Source organism: Equus asinus, chromosome 11 (assembly GCF_041296235.1).
Source record: "Equus asinus isolate D_3611 breed Donkey chromosome 11, EquAss-T2T_v2, whole genome shotgun sequence".
In the NCBI taxonomy this organism is placed as follows: Eukaryota; Metazoa; Chordata; class Mammalia; order Perissodactyla; family Equidae; genus Equus; species Equus asinus.
In genome coordinates, this window is record NC_091800.1 from 81564024 (window position 1) to 81591872 (window position 27849).

At 44.9% G+C, this 27849-nt stretch overlaps 1 protein-coding gene across 1 annotated transcript in view; it reads right to left on the minus strand.

Annotated features, from left to right (window-relative positions):
* The window catches only part of COL4A1 (collagen type IV alpha 1 chain), a 147418-nt gene that overhangs the window by 31089 nt on the left and 88480 nt on the right, over positions 1–27849 (minus strand). The window contains exons 5-26 of the mRNA XM_044779703.2: positions 27266–27310; positions 27097–27159; positions 26555–26608; positions 26379–26405; positions 23802–23885; positions 23653–23715; positions 22509–22544; positions 21584–21625; positions 20208–20294; positions 19666–19692; positions 19450–19500; positions 18310–18354; positions 18173–18226; positions 16354–16395; positions 14959–15043; positions 14572–14607; positions 12542–12706; positions 8923–9018; positions 6806–6889; positions 6178–6248; positions 1456–1647; positions 732–900 (exon numbers count right to left, since the gene is read on the minus strand). Coding sequence (XP_044635638.1) covers positions 732–900; positions 1456–1647; positions 6178–6248; positions 6806–6889; positions 8923–9018; positions 12542–12706; positions 14572–14607; positions 14959–15043; positions 16354–16395; positions 18173–18226; positions 18310–18354; positions 19450–19500; positions 19666–19692; positions 20208–20294; positions 21584–21625; positions 22509–22544; positions 23653–23715; positions 23802–23885; positions 26379–26405; positions 26555–26608; positions 27097–27159; positions 27266–27310 — 1618 coding nt within the window. The remainder of the gene's footprint in view (positions 1–731; positions 901–1455; positions 1648–6177; positions 6249–6805; positions 6890–8922; positions 9019–12541; positions 12707–14571; positions 14608–14958; positions 15044–16353; positions 16396–18172; positions 18227–18309; positions 18355–19449; positions 19501–19665; positions 19693–20207; positions 20295–21583; positions 21626–22508; positions 22545–23652; positions 23716–23801; positions 23886–26378; positions 26406–26554; positions 26609–27096; positions 27160–27265; positions 27311–27849) is intronic.

Genomic DNA, 27849 nt, shown 5'->3' on the forward strand with positions numbered 1-27849 from the left:
TAAAATCACGGAATCACATAAAAAAGTCAGCAAATGATTGAAACCAACATGGAATTAAATAGTAATAATGAAGTTGAAACTGATATAGAATTAGTCGATTGTTGTTACATGCCATCAAGTCAACTCCAATTCCTGGCAACTCTATGAATGAGTGACATCCACAATATCCTGTCCTCAGCAGCCCCACTCAGCTCCTGTAGACTCAGGCCTATGGCCTCCTTTATGGAGCCAATCCATCTCATTCTTGGTCTTCCTCTTTTCCTGCTGCCTTCTACCCTTTCCAAAGAATCCTTTCCAAAGGATCCTGCCTTCTCATGATGTGCCCAAAGGAATTAATCAACAGGCATGGGCATATCAGGGGAGAGGTGGAGACCACATTGCTGAGGATATACAGAAGCCAAAATGGTCTGCACATCGGAGAAACACAGAAAATATGCAGGCGAAGAGGGAAAAAAGGGCTTATGTTGGTAGCACTTCCAGATGAAAGGCTGAATTTAGCTGCCATATACTATATACTTATTATAAGGAAAATCATCTATAAACTCAAATTCTTTTTAGCCAGATCCTACACAATACCCAGCCCATCTCGTATATAAACAAACGGAGGTACAGAGAGGCCAAAGAGGGACTTGCCCAGGTCATGCCCCTCTGCCTGGAAGAACTGGAACCACACCCATGTCCCCACATCGCTGAGCCCAGGCTCTCGTGCACCTGGGGTCCTCAGGCCTCACCTGGCAGGCCGGGGGATCCAGGGCTTCCCGGAAAGCCCGCTTGTCCTTTGTCACCAATGGGGCCAATAGGGCCAAACCCTGGAGGCCCAGGAGGGCCAATGTCACCACGACTGCCGGGAAATCCAACGCCTCCAGGGGGGCCACGTTCTCCTTTTAATCCTACTGAACCCTGAAGCGAAAAGAGAAAAGGAAATGTTATCAGCAGACATACCAACACTCCCGTCCATGTCACATTTTTCCACCATCTGTAGTAAATAAGTACCAGAGTTTAACGGCTGATGCTATTTATTTACCTCAACCCTTCCACAAAGGTCAACCTCTAGTTAATAAATGAAACCAGCATTCTCTTCCATAATCTGAGCAATCACCCTCCCTCCCTCACCCTGCATACGGAGACACTTCAAAGAGTAAGGTATTTATGTCTGGAATCTTCTTTTAAATGATGACCTGAATGCCACTAACTTTAAATTTCACCTCCCAGCGGACATCTGGAAGTCTTTTCAGTTCCCCCAGAAGACACTGATCTGTTATCATCTAATTATTCAAATCAACACCATCAACACCAGTATTTATAGACTGAAGTTTTCTTATGAACCATGAAACATGTTCATTTATGACAATCACCATTCGAGTGAAAATACGTTAATAATATAAATTATTCATGTCTTCATTCTTCACACATCCATTCATAAAGAGCACGTTCAAACTCTGGAAAAACACATACCGGAGAGCCTTTGGGGCCGGGCAGACCCGGATGGCCATCTCTTCCGGGAGATCCTGCCCTGCCTGGCATACCGGGTTGTCCTGGAAAACCTGGGTCTCCTTTGTCACCTTTGAGTCGAATGTCAAAGTAAATCTCACCAGGCTCTCCCTTGGCTCCTGGCTGGCCCATCAGCCCGGGTGCACCTTGTGGGCCCTACAAGAACAAAGCCTTATGACACCACTGAAGACATCCATCCACAGAAGGAACCAGCATGACTGGTTATACAGTCAACAACAAAATCAAAAAAGCCACCTCCCTGAAAAATGGTAATGTGTTTCGATCTCCTCATTCACTTTCTAGGAGCAAGCCAATAGCTCTGCAACAAAACCCTGTTATGACCTCACTTCTTGTGTTTCTCTTAAAAACACTTTAAACACATCTTCATTGGGTATTCCAAACACAGGCTGGCATACGGCCGAGGGAGTGACTGTGGCACTGGGCACCCAGCTCATAGACTGTCCCTAGGTAACTTTTTTGATCCTTACAATCATTAAACGTTCACAAGAACATTTTAGCAACTGTTGGAAGGTGCTGAACCTGTGACCTCCTGGGCCTAGGAACTAGAGAAATGGCTCTGGGTGCAGATGGTGGGTGAAGTGTCAATGAGGCTGGGAACAGCCAGGTTTTCTCTAAGTCTGGTCATTACTGAAATTGCACATGTTTCCATTTATGCTCACACCCCAAATTCCAGAAAAGATAAGGATTTCCAAGGCACCAGGGAGAGAGCAACTCTGGAAGAACTGGAGAGAGGAAGTGAGCATTGGGTCAGCTCTAGAATTGTTATTTTGAGTAGTTGGCCGACTAGATTTGACTTTCCCAAGAGACACACTCTAAAACATTTTTCTGTTCCCAGAAAGTTGTATCTTCAAGGAATGCCCATATCCACAGATAGTTTCTCCTCCAGCCACTCTGAGAGTTGGGGTTCACAAGGAAAACAGCAAAGGTTTCAAAGAATTGTCTCAATTACTTGTTCTCTCAGGCCTGAGAAAGCAATCTCTTCAGCCTCCCTGCTGACTTGGAGGAATTTAAGCTCTCGGACAATTCATTTAATTTGAATCTCTTCTCATAAACCCCTCAAGCAGCTCTTGGATATCTGTGACTCACAGGCATACACACACCTCCATGTGTATGTGAGATGCATACTTCTCAAAGGAAGGAGTTGGAAGACAAGGGACAGGTCACAATGCATACAATCTTTAGATGTAAGAAATAGCTACATTCATCACCTGCCGACTCTGTCTCAACCCCCAGTAGATCACTCTGAATCTTACCCCAGCTCTGGAGAGAAATCACTCAAAGCACCGCTTAGCTGATGAGGGAGCTAGTACTCCGAGCTAATACTCGGTGATATATCCAAGATGATGCAGCCAGACAGTGCTTACTCCTGGCTGCAAAGCCTGCACTTTGTTCTCACAACACATGAAAGCTAAAGATTAGGCGTTATCTGCGAAAAGCTGCCTATCACACAAATGTCAAGATGAGGCTCACAGTGGTGCAGACGTCTGCTCGAAGTCAAACAAACGGCAAATTCGGGACTAATCCCAATGGGCTGACTTATGCTCCTGCCCATATTGCTTCCTGAAACGTGACACTACGCTGCCTAGGGAAGTGGCACAGCTGCTCTTTCTGTGCCCAAGAAGGCACGGCTACACCTTCTCAGATGCACAACCAAAGCTATCCACTGCACTTCCAGGAGCCTGGAGAGGCAGCACCAAGTCTGCACTGCCCAACGCTATTTAAAAATGTAAATTAAATCACATTAAAACTTCATCTCCTTGGTCACACTAGCCACACTTTGAGGACTCAATAGCCACCACTGGCCAGTGGCTACCAAATTGGACAGCACAGACATAGGACCTTTCTATCACAGCAGAAAGTTCTCCTGGACGATACAGCTGGTCAGAGCTGGAGGTGCCCCTGATAACAGAGGACACTTCACTTAGATCTACTCCGGAAAGGCAGAAGATGCCCACTCTATTTGCTCTAGTCCCTAGAACGGCAACACATTATTTTCACCAGCCACCTGCCAGAAAGTTTAGCAGAGTGTCATGGAAAATTCATTACTTCGTTGAAAGGTGTTGTGGTATTTTGTAGTTTTTTCTCTCACGTTAATATTAGCTCCTATGCATCCTTAAATCCCAGCTAAACTCAGACGCCTCCAGAAGCCTCTCCTGATGGGTACGGGCTGCCTTCTCCCGTGTCTCCACAGGGCAGTGTATGGTCCTCATTAGAGAATCTGCTTTGCTTTACTGGGAACATTTGCTCACACATCTGTCTCTCCACTCGTCTTCAGGGCTTTGGGGGCAGGACCAAGGCTCTCTGACTTTGTGTCCTGAACGTCTGCAACCAAGGAGACGCTGTGGGAAGTGTATGCTGAACTGGCAATATTCACCAACAAAAAATAAGCACCAACATAAGAAATTTTAACCAATGTATATTTTTCTCAACTTGGAAGCATCATTACCTTATCTTATAGTGATTATTCACAACCTAGAAGAAATATAAAGTTTTCCAATACCATGAGCATAGGGTGAGAGAATATAATTCTTTATTTTAATAATGATGACCTTGTCAGCTATCATTCTATTTAAGGGAGAAATCTAGATTTTTTTTGAAAAGTGACATTTATGACCCTAGGACCTCTCATGCAGTTTCTTTGCCACAGAACTTCTTAATTCTAGGCAGTTCTAAGGTCCTTTGATCCACATCCCTTAAGATAAACATTGGGGAATCAAATACTGCCTTGAACATTTAGCACTGGCTACATAAATCAGAGAAGATTCAACAACTACGTCCTCTGCTTCTGAAAGGGGGGCCTCGGTGGGAACTGTCAGGAGGAGCTCGTTTCAATTATCCCTTCCAATGACCAGGAAACCTGCTCGGGTCAATTTCGGCTTCATCATCTCAGTTAGGAGCCAACCTCTTTTGATCTGTCCTCCTTTCCCAAAATCAAACACTTGGCTTTCAGAAGGATGTGTCACAGAAATGCCTTCTAAATCAAACAAAAAAGGAGAGCATTTCATCACTTTTTCATTTTAATCTACTTTCCAATATGTCCCATAGGTTCTTGGGTACCTCTTTTAGCCTCTAACCAAATTCAAAATAAGAGGACCACATTTTTGAGCTAGTTAAACCACGGAGCTATGAGATAGCTTCAAATAAAAGGAAAATTACTCTCTTCTCAAATTATTTAAGCAAAAAACAATTTTTAGAAACTTTTCCCATCTAAAGAAAGAAAGTAGCCCCAGATGGACAAGGCATGGGGATTAGAATTTTTGTTGTATGTTTTATTTTCTTCTTTATCATGATTTCTCCTCAACCATCCTTCTCTCTCACCTCCTTCCTCTTTTCCCATTTTTATTAGATTTCGGGCTTGGGGGGGCGGGTGTCTGGACTGGGTTTCAGGCAGAGCTGAGGCAGGACAGAATCCAGGAAGGCCAAGTAGATAAAGCCCACATCCAGACGTCAAAGCATCCTTTTCTGCTGTCTTCAAAGTTCTTCCGTCTTTGATCCCCACCACAGTCAGGGTTCCCAGCTATGTGAACTTTTAAATTATTTAGAAATATTCTAAACAATCGTAACTTCTAACTTAGCTCCCCGGGCACCAGGGAGGTTCTGGAAAGCAGAAGCCCAAGATCTAACTTCAAAAGGAGAAAATTATTGCTGAATTCCAGCTGTTTCATTTCTATTTCAATTCACTTTTGCCCTGACCCGCCTTTATAGAACCTTCCAGAAATATTTTTTAAAATTACAAATGTTAAAGAGCTACATGAAAAAAGAACAACGCTCAAGACTTGACTTTCAATTTGTGACAAAAGAGAGAAGAAAAAAGAAAAAAAGGAATGAAAGGAATTGTAGAAACAGGTTGGTGTTACAGAGCTTAGAAGAACAAAGGAAATACGAGGAAGACAGTGCCCTAAGGTTTAAAGGCTGTAGAAACAGAGCTGGTTATTTGCACTAAAATAATGTCCTTCCATATTGCACATTATTACTCCTCTCTTCTATTCAATGGCTTCTTTAAAAACACAGTAGGAAAGCTAAGAAGATGGTATTGTGCTTAACTGGAAGGTTTCAAGTCTATGTGATCAAGATATTTCATTTATAGATTTGAAAAGGCATCATTACAACAGACGTTGGTGATGGAAATTTTCAAAATATATATCTGCAAGAAGAAGAAGAAAAAAGATTTCAACTTTTTAGAAGGAAACAGGTCTGTTTTCCTCCATCTCTCCATGGAAGCTATCGGCGCAGAACTTATTCACTAACAAGTTTTTTGGATTATTGGTGTGATGAGCAATGACCACTCAGACAAAGGACTCAGCACAGCAGTGGAGCTTCTGAGAGGTGACTCTTGGTGGCACCATTTGTTTCAAGAACTCCCAGAGATCCTGAGGGAAGGTGCCACACCACCATTCAGCTGCACCTGGACACAGGCAAGGGGCAGCTGAATGCTGACCACATGGCAAGAAAGGCAGCTGAGACGTGGGTTCTGGATCACCAGTCCTGCTCATTCTCAGGTGAATCCGAGAGCAGGGACACAAGGGGGACTGCTCAACAAAGAGACACTTTACCAGCTCACAAATAAGGCAGAAGTTGTATGTGCAAATGCAAAAATACACAGCTTTGTTACTTTGCTTGGTGATAACTTCTGATGCATATACAAACCCAGACATGCTTACTTACAGGCAATCCTTCAAGACCATCCCTGCCAGGTAAGCCTCTGTCGCCCTTGGCCCCTGGCTGTCCTGGGAAACCTTTCATGAAAGACGGGGAAAATTGCAGAACATTGTTGATAAGACACTTCCTAATAACTCGAAACCTTTTTATTTTTTTCAAGATTCAAAAGTGCAATCTTTTCTCACGATTTATACAAAGTGGATGATGTTTAAAGAATTTCAAGAGAGTAATAATGCAAATGTCCAAGGTTTGCTCAGAAAGGGAAAAGGGACCCCAAATGCACACAAGTGACACAGAAGCAGGGCGCCTACAGGGACCCCATCCGCACACCCAGGGACGACTTTACCAACACATTCTGCTAACTTCTTTTGAGATAACGAAATCTGTGGAACAGAGTGAACCATACGTTGCTATCCTTTTACTAGGAAATCTTTATGACAATGAATTTATAGGCCATTTGATAATTTCCAACAAACTGGACAAATCCTACAAGTGTGGCTTAACATTCTCAATATTAGGTTCTAGTTTTTAAGGCAGAAAATTAGGTCTCTCATGGAGTAAGACATTACACTGTGAAGGTTCTAACCCCTTGAAGCAAATTCTGACCTGACCCCTTTCACAACTGGGTTCTTACCTATTTCCCCAGGGGGTCCCTGGGGCCCGGGGGGGCCACGAAGTCCTGTTGAGTCACAGATGAGGCAACTCTCTCCTTTTTGACCTAAAAAAAGGAAACATAGGGTTATTTGTAAGTAACATATGAACAGCAAAGCAACAGCATAAAAAAGGCAAAGAAGGTTGTGGTTAATGGTGTTGTAGTCAAATGTGAGATAGCTCAATTCTCTAACACCTACTCCAGACATCACTGTCTGCTAAGCCACTGTGTGTCCCCGTCTGGGCACCCCCTCTACCCTCCACACACCTCGCAGGGAGCCACAGGGCACTTTCTGCAGAAGGACGGGGCTGCCCCACTAAAAAGTGACCCAGAACTCAATCTTGCCATCAACCTGAAAAGATCTGACCGGTACAAGTTTGTTTCTAACTCTAAAACTTCCCTTCCTTTTTCTCTTTGATTTAGCATTTGTTAGCAAACTTCACATACAGCTCCTGGACTAAACCCATGTTACGGGCTGATAGATGATCCCTGGACATAAGAAGCCACGAAAGCAAGAACAAACATCTGACCTGACACCAAGGAGGAGGAGGAGAGAGACCGTACCACAGAAAAATGCCTTTCTTTGGAAATTCTAACACCTTATGTCTTGATTTTCAAACGAAGCTAAAAGTGTGCATGGTGTCTTAGATATATCTGTGTCCTAAACCTTAAAATGTCTAGGTTTATAAGCACAAATGAGGCCTAGCACAGAGTAGAGTGCACGTGGGGAGCCGTGCGGGAAGCCAGACAGGCTGGTCCACATCAGCTTTGCCCCCATCCTGACTGGCGTCCCCAGGCCCAGGCACTGCCATTGCAGCCTCATCCCAGCAGGCCCCATGGTCAGGAAGGGAAACAGGACCAACGCAGGCAGCCTGCGTCCCTGAAGTGTGGGCCAGGCACACCGCTTCATTCTGCGTTCTTCCCGGGGGCAGAACAGGGGCCCACCAGTGGGAGAGATACAGTGCAAGTCAGCCAACAAGCCAGCTAAGTTCTGGGTGCCCTTGGATGCTGTGGCTGTCTCTGCTCACAAGGCTAGAAGTGAGCGGGGAGACACCAACGCTGCCATCTGGGCAGGCTGACAGCTCTGCAGCGGGAGATGAAGACACAGGAAGAAAGAGGTTTCTCCTAGGATTTGGGGGATGAATAAACAAGACCTCAGTACAAAGAACCTGCTGACCACAGACTCTCATGACACGGAACAGCTCACGTCAGAAAGTACTAAGCATCTGGTGACCAGAGATTCCTTAAAAAAACGCTGATTGGTGACACCCCCGCCATGACTTCCAGGACCACTTCCATCCGAGTTGTGCAACCTCTGTGGCTGTCAGCATTCTAAGATACTAGCTGAAACTGTATGCCAGGAGGCATCTGTGTGGTAGACTTCTGAAGAGTAAAACTTCTTAGCAATCCAAAGCCAGAAACAGTGCACAGTGGGGTTGATTTCAGAGAGCGGCTGCCTATTTGTTCTACTCTCTGGGTATTAAGAGACATAAATATTGGAATATCCCGTGTTTATTACAGTCTAAGACACGCCTGTTCACGCAGTGATAATCCACTCTGGTTCCAAGCTTGTAAAGGGATTACAAGGTGTCCTGTGTTTGTGTTACAGCAAACGTGAAAAGACGAAAGGGGGAACTGAGCGCCAAGGGTGGGCTCAGCTGACCCAGCAGCAGATCTGCACTCCGGTTATGGGAACGCGGCTTGGAGCAGCGGCAAGTGTTCTCTGTACGCATTTGTGATGGGGCTTAAAGGAAAGACGTGCGTTCTTAGAGAACAGGACTCTCAAACTTTGAAATGAAAGGTTGAGATAAGATATCACTCTCCGAGTTTAATCTGCGGGCTATGGAGAGGGTAAAGAGCTGCAACTCTGACTCTAGGGCCAGGCTCCCCTCTGCCTCCCAGGGGACAGCTCTCCCTCAAATGCCCTCCAACAGGACAATCTCAGCAGAGCTGCAGGAAGACACGTCCTAGGAAGGGACTTTGAGGGGAGCTGCAGGCAAAGGAAGAACACGCCCACGCCCACCCAAAGCCAGAGGAGTGTAGAGATATACCGTAACCTAAGCACAATCATCATTTTTAAAAAAATTAAAATCTCTTACCTTTTTCTCCGACTTCCCCGGTCAATCCCGGCTGCCCCGGAATTCCAGGAGGACCCTGATCCCCGGGTGGTCCAGGCTGGCACTCCACAATTCCATCTGAAATGGATTTTTAAAAGTTACAGGATCACTCCCACCAAACTGAAGCTGGGTATTTTCCCCCTCTCTTAATTCAACCTCTATTACAAAACCAAACTACTTTGAGGCTATTTGGTAAGTATCAGAAATCTAGCTTTAGTTTGCTTCAACAGTACTAGTATATTAATTTGGAAACCCTGACTAGCACACAGAGCTGTCACAAGCCCTCACTGCTAAAATTTCTGTTTTATAATCCGAAAGCACATTTCAGTTCATTAGCCCCATCCTGTACCTATTTCATTTTTATCTTACAAGGTACACACCACCATCCTTATTTTACAGATTAAGAAATTGAGGCTCAGAAAAAGTGGTTTGTCCACGGCTACACATCTGTGAAGTCAAAGGTGAGACGTGAACAACTTTATTCCTTTTCTTTCCCTAAGCAAATTTACAGCAAAGTAATCATCATTTTAGAGACACAGACTGTTCCAGGGGGAAATGCCTCTAATTGTCTGTTCCTATTCATTTCTGAGCACCATTTATGTGAAGAAGCATGAAAATGAATTGCAGTAAAGCAAACACCATCTGTTGTGGGTTCTATTAAAAACAAAGTATTGTTTTTATAGTTCGGATACACAATGGTGATGGAGTTTATATTTCCTTTTCCACTATCTTTGGGAAAAAATGACAGAGTGAACAATTAGCATATGGGTTCTGCCGGGCATTCCATGACAACTATAGTCAAACATGCGTGAGCTACAGCTCGTGCCCCCAACTCCCTCCACCATCTTCTCACTGGGACAGAGAGAGGCTGAGCCCCACGTTCTGCTGTGGGCCCCCTGGCGAGGATGCACTGGCCAGGGTCCACCTCTCCGGCTCCCTCACCAGCTGTCTCTCCTTTTCACGAGGTTTCAAAAAGGTGAACCAGAAGGCCTAAAAAAGGGCCCAAACCTCCCTCTTTTATGACTTTGTTTACAGCTCAGAGGAAAGTTGGTTTCAAGCGTGTAGGAATTGAAGTTGGAGCGAGAAAGTGTTCCTGCTGTGTTTTGTTTTTTCTTTTGCAGAGAAAGATTCGCGCTGAGCTGACATCTGTTGCCAGTCTTCCTCTCTCTCTCTGTTTTTCTCCCCAGAGCCCCAGTGCACGGTTGGATATCCTAGTTGCAAGTCACTCCAGTTCTGTGTGAGCCACCACCACAGCATGGCTACTGACAGACGGGTGGTGTGGTTCCACGAGTGGGAATCGAGCCCGGGCTGCCAAAGTGGAGCACGCTGAACGTTAACCACTAGGCCATCAGGGCTGGCTCCCTGCTTTGTTTCTGGTTTGTGTGTTGCTTCTTTTTCCCCAGGAGCTTCTCACAGGTCGGTAAGGAGGCTGAGGTGGGGGGAACCCAGTCACAGGCCCACCACACCTGCTGGCTCCACTCCCACCTGGCTCCTCGCTGACCCGGTGGGTCTTGAATGAGGTGGAGTCCACTTTTCTGATTCCGTGAGCAGTCCCCAATTCCTTGACTGTAAAGAACTGGCCTTCCCCAGCCCTGCCAGCCAAGAGGATACGGACTCCCTGACTCTGGAGACGCAGACTCAGGAATATTGACAGGAATAAACTGATTACTTTTCTTCTCCAGAACACACCTCTGGGCCATAGCGCAAACAGAATCCCTTCGCATCCCTGGTAAGAAAGCAACTTTATATCCTCATCCACATCACTTTACAATAATTTTAAGTCTAAAGCAAGAATATAGTGATTACTTCTGAGGAGTTCTAAATGCAAGTTCAGACTCGACATCTATGCTGTGGCTGAGTGAGGGCACCTGCAGTCACAAGTGGCCTGGGGCTGGCTGCCACCATATGGCACAGGAACACAGGAGCAGAATCAGGATGTGGAAATCTCCACAGTGTGTAGTTAATGAGCTACTGAGAGGCCCCAAGGTGGCCGTCAGTTTTAAGATGTAGCCTCTTGAACATACGCTGTAAATCTGAATAAAAATCTCATTTGTAAATTATCACTTGATACTCTGCAATTGTGACCCAGTTAATTTACACAGACTCAAAAGGGCAGCCTAGAAAGCTGGGACAGCAGACACTACAAGGTGTTCAGTTAGCACATCCCACTCCATTAACAGCAGTGGGAAGTTCAAGTCTTTATAAGAAGTTCATTCATATTCCCGTACTGGCAAAATTAGAAGTATCAAAAGAAAAACGTTCTCCAGATTTCCCCACAGCTTTCTCCCCTTCTGTCTGCCCATCACTCTATTTACAATTACAACCCATGGCCCACCCACCCCACCCCAAGACCTCCCTGTTGCTCCTCCTTGCTTATTTCTTATCCTCTCTTGTCACCTCCTGTGTACCTTACCATTTACTGATTCATTTGGGTTATATCTGTCCTCCTGCAGTAGAGCACACCCCAGGAGCACAAGATTGCTCTGTCGTTTGTCACTGATCCTAGAGCAGTGCCTGGTGGCTTATGAGCACACGCATCCTTGTTGAATGAATGGGTGACTCAATGGCCCTTTTTGAGGCTCAGAACATTCTCCCAGACACTTAGAGAAAGAGCGACTTTGGATTGAGTGCCTCCAGGACTTCAGGGTTTCATCTTCATTCTCCACGTTCCACAGAACCATGAGAGAGGGGAGGAAGTCCCGTAAAGTCACAGATAATCCATCCCGCTCCCCCACCCACTTGCAACGCGTCAAAGGAAATCACACTGATCCTTTCCCAGCTGAAGCTTCAAATCTGGAATCAACTGTTCCATCCATTCCATATGTGGCCTCCACACAGAGCGTCATCCATGAGAACTCCCATAGACACACGTTTGAATTCCAGCAAATAGATCACCTGGTGCTTAAGGCGGATGGAGCCTTCTTGCATCACCCCCACAGATGACTGGTGTTTTAGATGCTCCACAGAGCACATGCTGGACCTGCTTTGGGAATCTGAGCTTACTCCCATTACAACTATTAACTTAAATCCTCTGAAATTTTCTTACATTCTGCGTTGGTATTACTTTGGGACCAAAGGACCCCCTTAACTGAATCAAGAGCTTATGTTCTGTGCTCAGCTTTGACGGAGGGCTGACCTAAGAAAAACCCATGCAGCGACCCATTCAAACCTGAAGTCATTCATCACATCACCATGTGGACCGCGGTCGGTGCCTGTGCCGTCCCCTCCTCCTAGAGTGTGTCTTACTATTAGTTTGTGTCTCTAGATGAACTGCAATGCATTCTGCTTTCTCTAAGAGCTATACAACTCAACTGGTTTGCTTTTTAGCTTTAGGTGCCAGGAGATCAGAGTTGGATAATGTCCTTCTTTACTCTTTTAAACCAGTTTCATTATTTTATTTTTACCATTCCTTTCTGTAACATGACTAGGGAAATTTTGCAGAGATACCTAAGCGGGATGTAAATAATTCCTAAATCACCGGACACCCCAACCTTTAGCATCCCACTCGAACCCTGGAGCTCCCTCCCAGCACCCAGGGAGCTCTGCCCGGCCTCCTGTCCTACACAAGACACCACGCCAAATGGTCCCAGGGGGAACTTACTCGTGTGGCCTGGCCGTCCAGGGGGTCCGGGGGGCCCAGGAGGACCCTGAAGCCCATCCCTTCCACTTGGTCCTGGCAAAGACCGGCCTGGAAATCCTTGGTCCCCTTTTTCTCCTCTTTCTCCAGGGAAGCCAGGAGCACCAGGCTGCCCTGGTACTGGGAAGCCTGAAAGCACACCAAAATCTCAAGTAAGTAGGCACAACACAGAGTTCAACATCCACAACACAAACTCATCTTCTTAACCCTGTTCGAGGTGAAATGACTAATGGCCATTGCTGAAAGGGGAAGTGCTCTAGACAAGTCAAAACAAGTTAAATTGGCAGGCTTCTTGCCCTGGGAGTGCTGGCAGTCAAATGCTCCCTACAAACTAACTTCAAGGAAAAGGGCCTCGTTACGCAGACATTAGAATCTGTGAGTTTCTTTCGGTGTAAATAGTATTCCCAATGCAGGAGTGAAAAGGGTATCGAGGGTATACTCCATTTCTACTTAGAGAATAAAGGCATGAAGAATGCCATTTGACCAAGCAGAAGGGGACACGAGGCAAAGGGGACAGGGATCGGGCTGGAATCTAGAGGAAGCAGCCAGGAAGTGAAGTGAAAGGAGTTCTGAGGAAGATGAAGAGACCCCAACATTTAACTCCAGTCACTGATGAGAAAGCTGTAAGGTGCTGGACCCACAGCACAACACATCAAAGGCAGAAGAACTGAAGGAAGGCCCTGGGGGCGTCGGTCCACCACCCAGCACCCCCAGATAGGGGACAAGAGGAGAGGGAGCACCCCTAATAGAGAGAACAATGGGACAGGAGGCCAGCCAGAGGATGTGGGCCTGAGGAGGGGGAACCCCACAACCCGGGGGGCGACGGGCGGTGGTCAGCAGAGCACAGGGGACCGAAGAGCAGGGCCACAGCAATTTCAAGGGAATTTTTTAAAATTCTAAGTTAAGAGACTAGTGGGGGCAGATAATGGATTTAGAACGTAAGTATGGCATCCACTAAGGGGAGACACAAAGCGATGTGTTCACCAGAACAGCTGAAATCCAGCAATATTTTTTAAAATCGAAGAGAATAAATTGATTGAAAAGGGAAAAAAGAGATGATGTGAAGGGTAGATCCAAAAGTTTTAGTAGAAGGAGGCCAAGCGAGGGCAGTGAAGGCCCTGCTCGCAGCCACTGCAGAGCGAGTGACTCTCGGACGGTGCAGATGCGCCCGGGGCATGGGGGGCAGGGGTCTGTCCCAGCACAGAAGAAGGGGCTCTGGGAGAACTGAAACTTAAGAACTGTCAGAAAGGGCAAAAAGTCAAATAACAAATAAAAAAGGATAAAAACCCAAAATAAAACCAAAAACGTAAGGCTTGTAAGCACTCAGCTGTGGTGTCAATTCCAGGGCGCATGAGAGTTTCTATCAGAGCGCTCATCGTATCTGCTCTAGGAACTGGGAGAACACAAACACCCTCACACACACCTGCACAAGTACAGCTCCTAGCCTCTGCAATACGTAATCCAACAGAAAATGCAAAACTATTCCCATCTAAGCACACGCTCAGTGAGGCAGGATTCCAGGGAGAAGCAAGATTAGAGGTGATTAGGTCAGTTCGAAGAGGTTTCAGCCTTGAGTCTAGTCTCAAAGGAGGACAAAGGCATTCCAGAGCTGGGGGAAAGGGTGAGCAAGGATGCTGACGTGGGGGAACCTGCCAGAAACTGGAGATCTGCAGAAAGACCCAGGCTGTGTCCGCGGGCACAGTGGGAGCGGCTGCAGGGTGGGGCTGGGGGGTGCTAGATCAGAGCAGAGTGTAGACGTGACTGGATGAGAGACATACGGGGTCCCACTCACGAAAACCTGTTTATAACTACATGCTAACCTGTAACCTAAAATAAACACATCTTGCTTTCAAAACTAGAAAAACGTGTGACAAAAGTGCTAGCCATTTTATGCAAACATCTAATGTACATGATAAACACGTTCGGAATATAAACCACAGAGAAGTTGTACAAATCTACAAAATTGCAAAAAAAAATCAGTTAAGGGTGCTCACCTGGAGGGCCTGGCTGGCCTTGTAATCCTGGGAAACCTAAAAGAGAAAGCAAGTTGGACAAACTGAGGCTGGTTCACTCATGACTTGCACTTTGTATTTCTGTGCCCATGCGGACCCACAGTCACGGCGAACAGGGAAAACTGAACTTGTGGAGGCACAGTGGCCCTGAGGCCACAGAGCTGCGGGAGATGGGCTCCTGGACCCAGCGCAACGACAAAAGAAAAACTCAATAGGACTGGTCACCACATGGTCCTGCCCAGTGTGCACATGCTTTCAAAATGTGACTGAGTGCAGATCGAAAACAGAAGAAAGAGACAGAAAGGATGAGAGAAGGACAGAGGGAGGAAGGAAGCCAGGAGGGAAGGGAGGAAAAGGAAAGAAACTTACCCTTGGGACCTGGCTCTCCTCTCAACCCTGGAGTCCCTGGGAAGCCCCGCTCTCCTTTTTCTCCCAACGGTCCTGTGCCAATAACCTGAGTTACAGAGGAAAACATCATGGCGCGGCACGGGAGTGGCTGCTGCCGTATATTACAGCAGTATAGACCAAGAAACTAACACATTTTTTATTATCTCAAGAAAGCTGAAAGAAGTAGTCGTGCTGGAGGAGGAGGGGAGGAAGGAGGGAGGGATATAAGATGCATATTCTACTTTATAGAGTATTAGGAGAAGAACTCCTTAAATTTCCTCAGGTAATATGTAACAGGAACACTCAAGTTTTTTTACTGGAAGAGATTCTTTGCTTTATTTTTTAAAAGGGTCAAAAGTGGGACTTCCTTACAGTGCTAGGGATACAGGGCAAGAAGAATGCACTGTTGGCCTCATTAAAAAGGAGTGAACTAGTTCACCCCATTTCTAAAACACTGAAATTCAAGGAAAAGGACTGAGTCAAACAATGCATATTACCCTTAAAATAGAATTCCTTTGTAGTGATTAGGGGATATTATTAAAATCTGCTGATGAGGCTAAGGTACCAACAGGTTACTCAAATGCTGCTGCTGGATCACAAGACGGAAAATGGAATCAGCAGTCTACAGGAAGTCTTAAAAGCACTAAGGAGGTTCAATACTTTGACTCAATAATCCTATAATCCTATTCCTGGAAATGGAGCCTAAGGAAAAGTTATTCAACCCCTGACACATACACATACACAAAACATCGTGTGCAAATATTCATGACCACATTGTAGCAGTGCAAGGATGGCATTGCGCAGGAGAACGGCAACATTGTCATTGTTTCAAAAAAGAATCTGGGCAAAATGGTTAAAAGAATTAGAGTGAGACTCTGGCAGGATGCTGAAAATGATAATTTGAAGCAACTTGCAAACATGAAGAATGTTCATTTCTAAAAATAAAAAAAGTTACATCACTGACTGCAAGTATGTAAAAATATGCATATGGACAAGGAGTAAGATGTTATTTGCAAAAATAAAAATTGTTTCCCTAGGATAGTCAAATTATGGATGATCTGTTTCTCTTAACATTCTCCTAAAAGGACCACTTAAAAAAAACAGTTTCAAAACGTGTTGCTCATATTCTTATCTGTGTGCAAACCTTTTCATTTCCAGTGGTCGAGGAATGCAGCAATTATCAAAATGGAAGTACGTACCAAACTCCACACAATACAAACTATAAAATTATCGTTTTAAATAACATGCACCCCCTCTACATAAAGTGTAATTCTGGGAATGCTGTGGGGCATGTGGCGTATGCAACCGTTTTGCCCATCTCCTTTTCTTCTTCATTTCAAACACCCGCACAGCCCAGCAAACGTTGCTTTTACTCACAATTCCAGGCGGGCCGGGGGGGCCTGCTTCCCCTTTGTCTCCCTAAAAGAAAAACAATAGCTTTACTGGCGTTTTTTAACTAGAAAGATTGTCTTGCAGAAAGCAGGGTTAAACTTTTTTCTTCTGGAAAAATAGAGATGTGCCCACATAATACTAAAATTATTTTGCTCTCCTAGTGCCTCTCACTGTGATTAGTTTCAAGTGCTCTGTACCTATTAGAACAAAAACGACTACATTTCACTTTGCTTTGCATAAGTGTGACATACGGAAATAAAGATTTCTAGAAAACATAAATGGGAGGCTAATTATTCACATTACAAACTAGCTCACAATATTTGTTTTGTTGACTGCAAGCTCCTCAGAGAACTTTAACAGAACCCTTTGTAAGGTGAATTAGCACACACTGGTTTTTCAATAACATGAAAACAAATGAAACAAAACAACATGAAAGCTTTAGATTTCCAAACATACTTTCATAAAGGCATCATTTTATTTGAGGTTTTTAGGTGTAAGATTGTCTAAAGCTGCACTGGAAGTCATAATAAAAGGATATTTATGGTTTTTTCTTTCCCTTTAAAATCCAGCATTACCTAAAAACATTGAATGGATAAATTCGACTAGAACTCTGGGCTTAATTTAATCCATATTAGATGAAAAACTCAAAGAAATGAATTATTTTACATCTGATGTTCTTATATGAGCATCAATACTTTTAAGATAAGCATATATTCCATGAATGTATGCTTTTTCCTTGTAAGCCAAGGCATTGAATTTAGGAATTAAAACCAGAACTGGATGTTTTGATTTTTCTTACTTGAATATGAGAAGAGAGTCTAGAAATATCTTTGGGACTTATATCTTAGCTAATATACTCTAAACATATTTACCTTTTAAAATCTACAAGATTTGACTTTCTCAGCAAAAGTCTGAGTAAAGAATTTCTCCTTTTGTCCCTGGCTGTGAAAACAGGCCGTGAGGTCCTCCCCTGGCTTCACTCACTGTTAGAGACAACTATTGCAAAACCATTTCTTCTTTTAAGAGAGATTTACATAACCTCGTCTCATGATTAAAAGAGAAAAACAGCAACAATGAGTTCTTTCTGCCTATCAGTTTGACAAATATTTTTTAAAGTTTGATAAGAAGCAGTTGACAAATCAAAGGGCCTTGGGCTGACGGACGGACGTGCTTCTCTGGGGGCATATGGCAAAAGCTTCCAAAAAAGAGTTTACACCTTGACCTAGATATTACACATTTAGGAATTTATGACAGGGAAATGATCAGAGAAGTGAACAAAAATAATTTTAACCATAAAAATTTGCAAATGACCTAAATAGCATGCAGTAAAAGGCACAGATATTAAAAACCTTCTGCATTACTTCATTTCTGGACATTGAAATATATCCACGTTATATCATTCAGTGACAAAGCAGGAAGTAGTGGGTGATATCATTTCTTTTAAAAGCAGGTATGTGTGTGCACACAGGTCAATTGTTAACTCTGACCACTTCTGAGCAGGTAATAGAAAAGTTAGATGAGCTTTCTTTTCTTCACTGTATCTTTCTGCATTTTCTGTTGTTTTGTAATCAGGCAAAAATAATCTACTACAAAAAACACAAAAAAACTTGAATGAGCATTACATTTTATGTTTTTTCCTTAAAAATTCATGAACACAAATAAAACCACTAAATTACGTTGTATTTTTACTCACATGGAGTATCAATAATTTTTATTCTTTGATCCATGGTCTTTTACTCTAAGAAAAACTACTAGGTTGAACTATAAAATGAAGGTAAAAACTCAATGTAGTGTCACCATTTACCTTAAAACCCTCTCGGCCCGGGAGTCCTGGGTACCCTGAGTCGCCGGGAAACCCCTAAAATGGAACAGAGGAGCAACAAGCATCATGAGCCAGCGAAGACAACAGTTTGCTTTAAACAATTAGAAAGAAATACTTACTGTACTCCCTTTTTCTCCTTTTTCACCATCTTTTCCAGGTTTTCCCTGTACAATAAAGATTTAAACATTAGTATTCCATAGTAATAATAAATACGTTGTAACAACAAGGGTCTGATTCACATACAAGTTCACATGTCGTCTCTGGTATGAAACCTCTGTGAATGTTGATGATACAAGAATAATAACAAGCAATACAGTATACATTGAATGCCTATGAAAAAGTTCTCACACTAGAAGAGGACTTTTCAATTTTCAAAGTTGGAGACTGATTAGCTCCCGACCTTCCAAGCCACCCCTGACACGTGGCAGCACAGCCAACACCAGAGAAGCTCTCCTATTGGCAAATGAGAATTTGGTAGGTGATCCACTGATGACTGACTTTCATGGAAGTTTCCGGGTGTTATTTCACGGCAGACACCGGAAAAGGCCCAGGTACTGCAAGCGGGCGGGTCTCTTACTGCCAGGATTCAGGGGGTGGAAAGCCCCTGAGCATCCGGGCTCAGGGCTGTGCCATCTGGGCTCTGGGCACAGCTCCAACCTGGGCTGGGTGGCAGCATCAAAGGGCACCAACACTCTGAGCAGGTGGACGGTGGCTTCAGTGAGGAGCCAGCAGATGGGGGGCTCTTCAAAGAGCTCCCCTTCCCAAGGCTGTCTTTGGCGGTCACCTGAATAATGGGGGCCCAAGCTTTCCTGAGAGCTCTTTCTAACAGTGACAGCTCTCCTCATTCCTGCTCCGAGGACTTCAGAAAAGCCCTTCAGGAGGGGAAAGACCCTACGAACTCATCCACTCTAGGTTTCTGTGAACCTGTCATTCTAGGAATGAAAGGAAAAGGATTTTACAATAAGGAATAAAAGGACTTTTTTTTTTTTTTTGGTGAGGAAGATTGGCCCTGAGCTAACATCTGTTGCCAATCTTCCTGTTTTTTTTCTCCCCAAAGCCCCAGTACATAGTTGCATATCCTAGTCGTAAGCTTTTCTAGTTATTCTCTGTGGGACGCCACCACAGATGGCTTGATGAGCGATGCGTAGGTCCGCGCCCAGGATCTGAACTGGCAAACCCTGGGCCACCAAGGCAGAGCCCAGGAACTTAACCACTACACCACCGGGCCAGCCCCTAAAAGGACTTTTGAAAGCACTTACTCGGGGCCCCGGTTTTCCAGGTTCGCCTTTCTCTCCAACCCCTGGCATTCCCTTGAAAGAACAGAAAGAGAAAGAGTTAGATTCATTCATATACATAAGTAAAATGTTAAATTAAGTAAATGTCACATTTAAGATGAAAGAAGCTTGCAACTTAAATGCAATATGTTATGATCTTTCACTCAAAATAATAATGATAAAGAAGAATTTAGTACTTACCTGAAATCCAGGTTCACCTTTTTGACCCTAAAATAATTTTTTAAAAAGAAAGAGATCAGTATTATCTAATGGCTGTATCAACTTTTTATGTGCTACATTGAACACGTAAAAGAAAATAAAACAAAACCCTTTCTTGATATATTAACAAAGAAATTCACATTGGCCTCCAGTATTCCCTTCCTAGCACTGCCTGGATGAAGGATTTAAGAAGGGCAGTTAATTACACTTGATCTAGGGCAACTGTAACCTCTTTCTACCCTCATTCTTTCTCCCTCCTGCTGACCCAGCCCAGCCCCAACTTGGGCACATTTACGGAGCCCTCACTTGGGTGAAACAGCCTCAAATCAGTCTTGCTCCAACCAGTTCCAGCTGCCTTTGCTCTCAAAATGATCATATGGTATGTGATGGATAGTCTAGAAATCTGTTTTCCAGGTCAGGGGTGAAGGTAGCTGGAGAAATTGAATTTTGACCTGGTCTCTTTATCCCTTGGAATTTGTCCAAAATTAGAAAGCCAGCATCCAGTGGACAAAGTCCACTTGTACCTTCTCTCCTTTAGTGGCAAAGTCTCCTTTTTCTTTGACTTGAGCTTGTCCTGGCACTCCTGGAGGCCCACTGACCCCTTGATCACCCTGTGGATGCAAAGATTGGGAATTAATTAAGCCTAAAAATAATTATACAGAGAAGAAAAATATAGAAATGCAGAGGGGGGAAAGGTCTAAAATAGAACATCCATTTTAAAAATGTAACTGTACTCTGTTCTAATCTATCCTTGCCTCAGCAGAAAATTAAGTTTTCAGCAGGAAGATGGCACACTAAGTATCTAAAGCCAGGGGGAGACTTGCGCCTCTCAGGGGTCAGGGAAACTACTCCGTCAACAGTAACAGCGGGACCCGAACATCTATAGGACGCATCTCGGCATGCATATATGTACAGACCATGCATTTCTGCACACAGTGTACCTAGCATGTATATGTACGCTCTCCTATCGCATACACATTGTCCTATCACATTATGACAGCACGGAGGAAAGGGATACGAGCTGTCTAAGAGAGCCTGGGGAGAAAGGAGGCATTGTTAGGTAAACCAAAAAGAAGAGGGCCACCAAGAATTCTCTTCCTCAGGCATCCTAAGTGCTGGGTACCACTGGAAGAACAGTGAATCCCAGCGATAACACAACGACCGAGGTCCAAAAACTCAACTGCATAAACTGCAGGGCCCTGGCCTATGGGGTTTGTGAAAAGACTGGGCCATAATGTGAGGTGGAAAGCGGAGGCCAACTGTTCCGTCAGGATCCTCCCAGGCTTGGGCTGACTTGGCACCCCCTAGTGGCCATCATCTACACCGGCTTGAGCACCGATGGAGAAGACCCTGGGCTGTGGTAGACATGGCAGCTTGGCTGGTGCCGCTTTCATAGGTCTGATCTGGGGGAACCGATGGAGAGATCACCAGAGGATCAGGGACACACCGTGGGCCTCCCTTTTTGCTAAGATGAGGTCAGCTGCTGGGGTCTGTGCCACCCTGCCTCTTGGGCTCATTTCCTCCCAATCCTGGGATGACGGCCTTTGTCTTTGTAGGGTCTAATATAGTTACGCTACTAAGAGTCAAGTCCAAAGCTGGCCTCTTGTGATAAAGTCCAGGTCTGGTTTTACCGCTGCCTGCAAACATTCTGGTTGAACTCTAAGTGCAGAGATCTGGGACTCAGGGCTTTGTAGTATCCTCTGCTGGGCAGAGCACAAGCAGAGTGGTCTCAGTGAACTCTAGCTGTGCATTTTAAGGAAAACACTAACAAACTCAAGAACGTGCAGAGAAGAGTAACGATAGCTACAGGGGGCCAAGAGCAGGTCTAGAGGCCAGAACCCTATCATGCTTAGAACCCCAATGTCAAACACGAAAACCCTCCAAAGCAGTGTGCACTCACCTTCTCGCCTTTTGGTCCTTGAAAACTTAAGCCCATTTGCCCCTGTTGATTAAAAATTAGGCTTCCATTATTAGAGTTGTCTACTTTGTTCAAAATCATCTAACAAACATCACATAAAATGCAATAAGATGGTAGGTTTAAGGCAAAAGCTTTGTCCTACAACTACCATAAAATTTTCAATGTCCATAAAAAAGTTCTTTAAAGTATTATTGAAAAAGAATCCTATAAAAACCTTTTTTAAGAAGTTTAAGGTTTTTAAACTCTGGCTTTAGAAAACAAAAGGAAAGATCAGTGATTCCACAATAATGACTAAGGGACATATGGAAGGAAAGATGGATAGACAGATAGATGGATACATAGACAGATGGATAGATGCCTAGGTGGGTAGATGGATAGAGGGATAGGTGGACAGATGGATAGGTGGATAGGTTAGATATACTGATGGATAGATGGATGGGTAGATAAATGGACAGATGGACAGATGAATGGATAGATGGATAGATGGATAGGTTGGATATATTGATGGATGGATGGATGGATGGATGGATAGATGGACAGATGGATAGATGGATGGACAGATGGATAGGTGGATAGGTTAGATATATTGATGCGTAGATGGATAGAGGGACAAATGGATAGATGGATGGGTGGATGGATAGGTGGATAGGTTAGATATATTGATGGATACATGGATAGATAGATGGATAGGTGGATAAGTTAGATATATTGATGGACAGATGGATAGATAGATGGATAGATTGTGGATAGAAGGAAAGGTGGGTGGACAGATGTTAAATATAGAGATATATAAGGAAATTATAATTTCCCAAAACTTTTTACAGAGATTTAAAGAATGATTTATGGCAAATTTCACAACAGTCTTATACTAATGCCCAAGAAAGACAGATGAAAAATAAATCTTCACCTTTTCACCCGGAGGGCCAGGAGGGCCTGGAGGACCCTGTAAGAGAGAGCATTTTAATTCAATATGATTCACAACTCTGCTAAGCTTTAAATGTTTCTTTGTACTGAAGTTATCTTAAGATCCCATGGTTAACGTGATAATTTGTTAAATGTTTAAATATTTTTTCCTGTACTCTAGAACTGTAAAACTTTGAAAGCAACCAGAAATTAGTCCAGGACAATTATTAATAGGGATGAAAATACCTCCAATCTTAGGCATCACCCTGTGGAATCCACGGACATAAGAATGCACCAGGTTAACAGACGACACCACCAGCCGAACTCTGAGCCTTTAGTTTCCAGTTTGGAAACGATATTTGTCCACTTTAAATATAACTATTTCTCTTAAAAAGTTGAATTTCTTCAAGCAAGTAGACTGTAGTGAAGTCAAAAAACTTTCCGTGTTTGCAACAAAATTTCAAAATGCTTTTTATCATCGTTTAAAAAGAAAAACTAGTCATTCTCTCCTCACAAAAATGAGTCTAGCTATTTACAAGATTATAAAAGAGGTTACATTTGCAGGAATGGATAGAAGAAGAATTGCTGGATTTGATCCAAAAAAAGAAGACAGAAAGAAAAGAAAGAATACATTTAAAAGATAAGCCTGTGGCTCTTTCAAGGACTCACAGGCAGGCTCGTGTGCGGATGAAAGGCCAGGGGCACTACTCATTCCTACCACGCGTGACACTCGACAGATAAGGAAACCTTGTAACTATTAACTCTCTTGTGCTCCCAAAACTGTGTGGGTGGGAGGACAGGACGCCCTCCTTCTACAGAGAGTTACCAGCTGCGAAGAAGCCAGTGCGGGAGCAGAGCCCCAGGGAGGCTGTCTCCGGGGGCTCAGTTCGCAGTCTCTGTTACAAACACCGTGTCCTTCCCCGCCACCCGGACTGCGTCCATAAGTCCCAACAGAACAGACCCTCTAGGCTGACTATACTCCTACAAGTCCATCTCCAGGGCAGATTTTCTTAAAAATGAAGCTCATTTTCTCAAGCCAAATGAAGAAAGACCATCACTGCGTAAAGTTACCATTACATTTTACTTGCACACCTTGACACAGTTGTTCTTTGAATGATCACCTCAGAGAGATATCCCCCAAAACTTACTGGTGGTCCGGTAAATCCTGGAGGGCCAACGGGACCTTGCAGCCCTGGCAATCCTGGCGAACCCTACAATTTATTGAGAAAGAGAAGAATTAAAATGCAACCTAGGAGGAGACTCAGCAGGGGCTTCTCATTATTCAGCAAACACTTACTGGTGTTCCTGGGGGTCCAGGGAATCCTCTTTCCCCTTTCAACAGGGTCCCGGGCACGTGGCCGAGTATCTCACCTGGGTCCCCCTATGGGATGAAAAGTAAGAGGAAGTCACAAATATTTATGTAAAGAAACTTAAAACCTATGGAATGACAGGCGTGCATTACTGGTGTGGAACGAGCCCACATTGGGAGTTAGGCTCTGTCTCAGCTGGAATCAATGGACTGGCCATCTCCCCAGGCACTGCTACTATCGTAGTGACCACATGAAGTGCTGCACAGTCCACTCGGCTGCAACTGGGGCTGAACATACAGACAGCTGAGTGAAGGGATCCGTGACACTTCCATGTGACCGTCCCACCCAGACAAGGAGGAGTTCTAGACCAGGGCCCCATCGCTGGTTGAAAGACTGTGATCACAGGCTGCTCTCATGAAACAACACTAATGTTTTCAAGAAAAGATCCAGTTGTGAGCATTTTTATAAAAGCAGGGTGTGATGGTAAACTTTATGTCTACTTAGCCAGGCTACAGTATCCAGATATTTGCATAAACATTAGTCTGGGTGTCACTGTGAAGGTATTTTTAAAGATGTGATTGACATTTAAATCAGTCGACTCTGAGTAAAGCAGATGACTCTCCATGACAGGGGTGGGCCTCATCTAATCGGCTGAAGGCTTTAAGAGAAAAAAGACTGACTCCTGTGAAGAAGAGAGAATTCTGCCAGCAGACAGCCCTCAAATGGAGCTGCGACATCAGCTTTTCCCAGGGTCTCCAGCCTGCTGGCCTGCCCTGCAGACTTTGGACTTGCCAGCCCCACAATCACGCAATTCCTTACAGTAAATCTCTCTCTCTCTCTCACTCCATCTATCCATCTATCGTTCCATATGTATTATATACATACATACATGTCTTCATACATACACACACATCCTGTTGGTTCTGTTTCTCTGCAGAACCCTGACTAAAGCACAGGGCTATCGTGAGGATGCTGTTTCTCAGGTGTTCTTAAATACAGGGACACGTGAGTGCTCAACCTCATTCAGACATGCGGTTATCTCTTTTCAGTTGAAAACCTGAAGGCATCCCTTTTTCTGGGCAGCTCTGCAGGCCCAGAAGCCACGCCCTCTGCACCTTTCTACAGCACAGGGAGCGCACAGTCTGAGGCCAGGTTGATAAGAGCCGCCGGGCGCTGCGACAGCATTCCCCTGCCTGGGGAAGACTTTAAAAGGTTAACTTCTATAAAATTTCAGAGAGTTTCCTGAGGAGCTGAGGTCTTCTCTCTGCTCGCAGTTCACAGTGAGGAATGCTGAAGCAGCTGGCAGGGAGCTGAGCACATGAATGGACTCACTCCCACGTTTACTCAGTGAGCAAACATGAATGAAGGATCTGCCAGCCACTGTGCAGGGAGGCAGGCCAGGGAGGAGGCACATTCGAGAAAAAGTCTGGATGCGAAAGTGACAGGACTTTATGATTAAAAGAGAGAGAGAGAGAGAAAGGACGGAGGGAGAGAAGGAGGGAGGGAGGGAGGGAGGGAAGAAGGAAGGAGAGAATCAGCACATGCAATTTTCCCATAGCAAAAACTAAATCAACCAAAGCAATGCCTGCTGGGTGCCTGGCTGGACACCCAGGTGGTGTCATCACCCTACTTAGCTAAGCTCACAGGGCAGCAGTCTAGAAGGGAAGGGGCGGGTTCCGTTCTGGAAGTGCCGGCGGGTGGCGCCTGCAGGACGCCAGGCTGGGAGTTGGTGAGCAGGGATGGGCCAAGAGAGGAGGGAAGCGAAGTGCCATGCCTGGGAACGGGGCAGCATCAGACACACTGCCCATGGAGGAGAAGGCAAGTGGCCAGTGACCAGTGATGGGCACGGGGTTAACCACCCAGGCCTTTTCCTAGGTGCCCTGCAAGAGTGGATGAAGAAAGTGCCCTAAACTGACAGTAGGGGCCTAATGGCTCTGAGGGGCACGGCAGCGAGGGATCCAGGGCCTCTGTCCTCACCATGCACAGAGGGTCCTCGCTCGCCTCTTCCCTCCCCCCCGCCCCTCCCGACAGAAAGGGAGAATCAAGCTGAGCAAGGCTGAGACTGGCTCCGAAAGAAGGGGCCATGACACCAAGGATCTAAGCTCAGGCAGCAGTGACAGCATTTATAACAGAGTGACTCCAGATTACAGGCAAGGTGGAAAGATGGCCGTATTTAAGTGAAACCACATAGATTCAATACGACACCAATTTCAGCCCTTGTGGGTGGCACTGTGCTCATGTCTCGCAGCTCTGGAAAAGGGCATCATGGAGATGGGCTATGCAGGTAACCAGTCTGCCCTGGACTTGCATCTGTTAATATTCACCATCACACATGCTTCCTATTGCTGCTTATTTCCTATTCAGAAATCGTACCTAATGTCTAAACTTTAGATTCGAAAATTTCAGTTTGTGTACATGACTCACGTACTCTTTCCACGGAGCAGAGTTTAGACAAATATGTTAATAGCAATTCACCAACCAAAGTTACTTAAAGTAAATTGGTTTTTATGGCATCTGTTTTAAACAGACTTCTGTAATGAATCCAAGGAAGTAAAATAATGTACCTTCATTCCAGGTAACCCTGGTGGTCCCTAAAAAAGAAAAGGTTGGTATTAGTTTCGTTTTTCTCAAAACATTATCAGCATTAAGATATAAGTGCAAAAAAAGGAAAGAAGATGGAATGAGAGGAGAGAAATTATGACCCAAGAAAGAAATTCTGACATAACAACCCTATACTCACCGGAGTCCCAGTGAATCCAGGCAGACCGGGAGGCCCCAGAGGTCCTCTCTCACCCTGTAGGGACAGCAGACAGTCATCACGAGTGCTGGGCCAGGCACAGAGGACGTCACTCCAGATGCCCGCACCATCCCTGCCCCACCCCCAGGGACCCGCATTTGTTGGGTAAAATCATTTCCTAAAAGTTGTTTGTTGCGAGCTCTCTTGCTGAGAGCGATTTCATCATAGAAGAAATATATTTGAGAGTATAATTACTGGGGACAAGGATTAACAATAGCATTTTGTTTGATTTAGTAATAGATCATAGGTAAGAAGTACAAAGCAATTTTAGGATAAAAGTCTATAAAAATGAACGGCAGGATTAGGTGCTTCCTGAATATAAATATGGGAAATCAGTGCTCCTTCATCAAATGAAGAAAGCTTCAGACAAGGATTTTCCAACTGCAGCAACTAAAACAGAGTTCACAGGACAACCTTGCCCGACTTCTCCACGTGCGAGTCAGGTAAACGTGGCAAAGTGGGGAGGGTCTCTGTTCTAGACTTACCTTTGTCCCGTTGCATCCTGGGATACCTGGGGGGCCCGGGGGACCATCTTGGCCAGGAATACCCTGCAATTAATAAAGCGAAAAAGTAGTCAAAATAGAACATCACCTGATGGTGCTCTCACTCAGTCAAATGTCTCATAGAGGAAGCAGGTGCATTTTATATACATACAGGAAGTCCTGGGTTTCCAGGGTAACCCGATGCTCCTGGGGGCCCCTGTAAGGACGGAAAGGAAAGAGTTTCCAGTGAGCGCTGGGGAACCTCACATCCTCCCACTGCACCCACCTGCCTAAGGGCATCGTACCCGAATTGCTGGCGTTCAGGACGGCCACCCTAAGCAGACGGGGCATTCTGTGGCGGGCAGCCGAGGCCCAGCCAGGGAGGAGACAGCGGGGGCGGCTTCAGTAGCCAATCTACGTCAACAGCTGACTACTAGTTCCTTCCAAAATCAAGGCTGTGCACACACAACATAAACTCTGTCCTCACTTCAGACTTTGCAATCTTTAGGGGATATATACACATATATAAAATGCACACTAAAATCTCACCCAGTTGGCAAGAAGAGTTTATGGGATAAATCAGTTCACTGGGGGAAGAAAATCAAGCTGTTTCTCACTGAAATCGGATCTTCTCCATCCCAGACAGTTCCAATGTTTCCTCCCTCTCTGCCCCAAGGACTCACAGGAGTGCAGAGGACAAGGAGAAACGACAGGAAGGGAGGCAAGCCCCCTCACGACTGTCTGGAGGTGGGATAG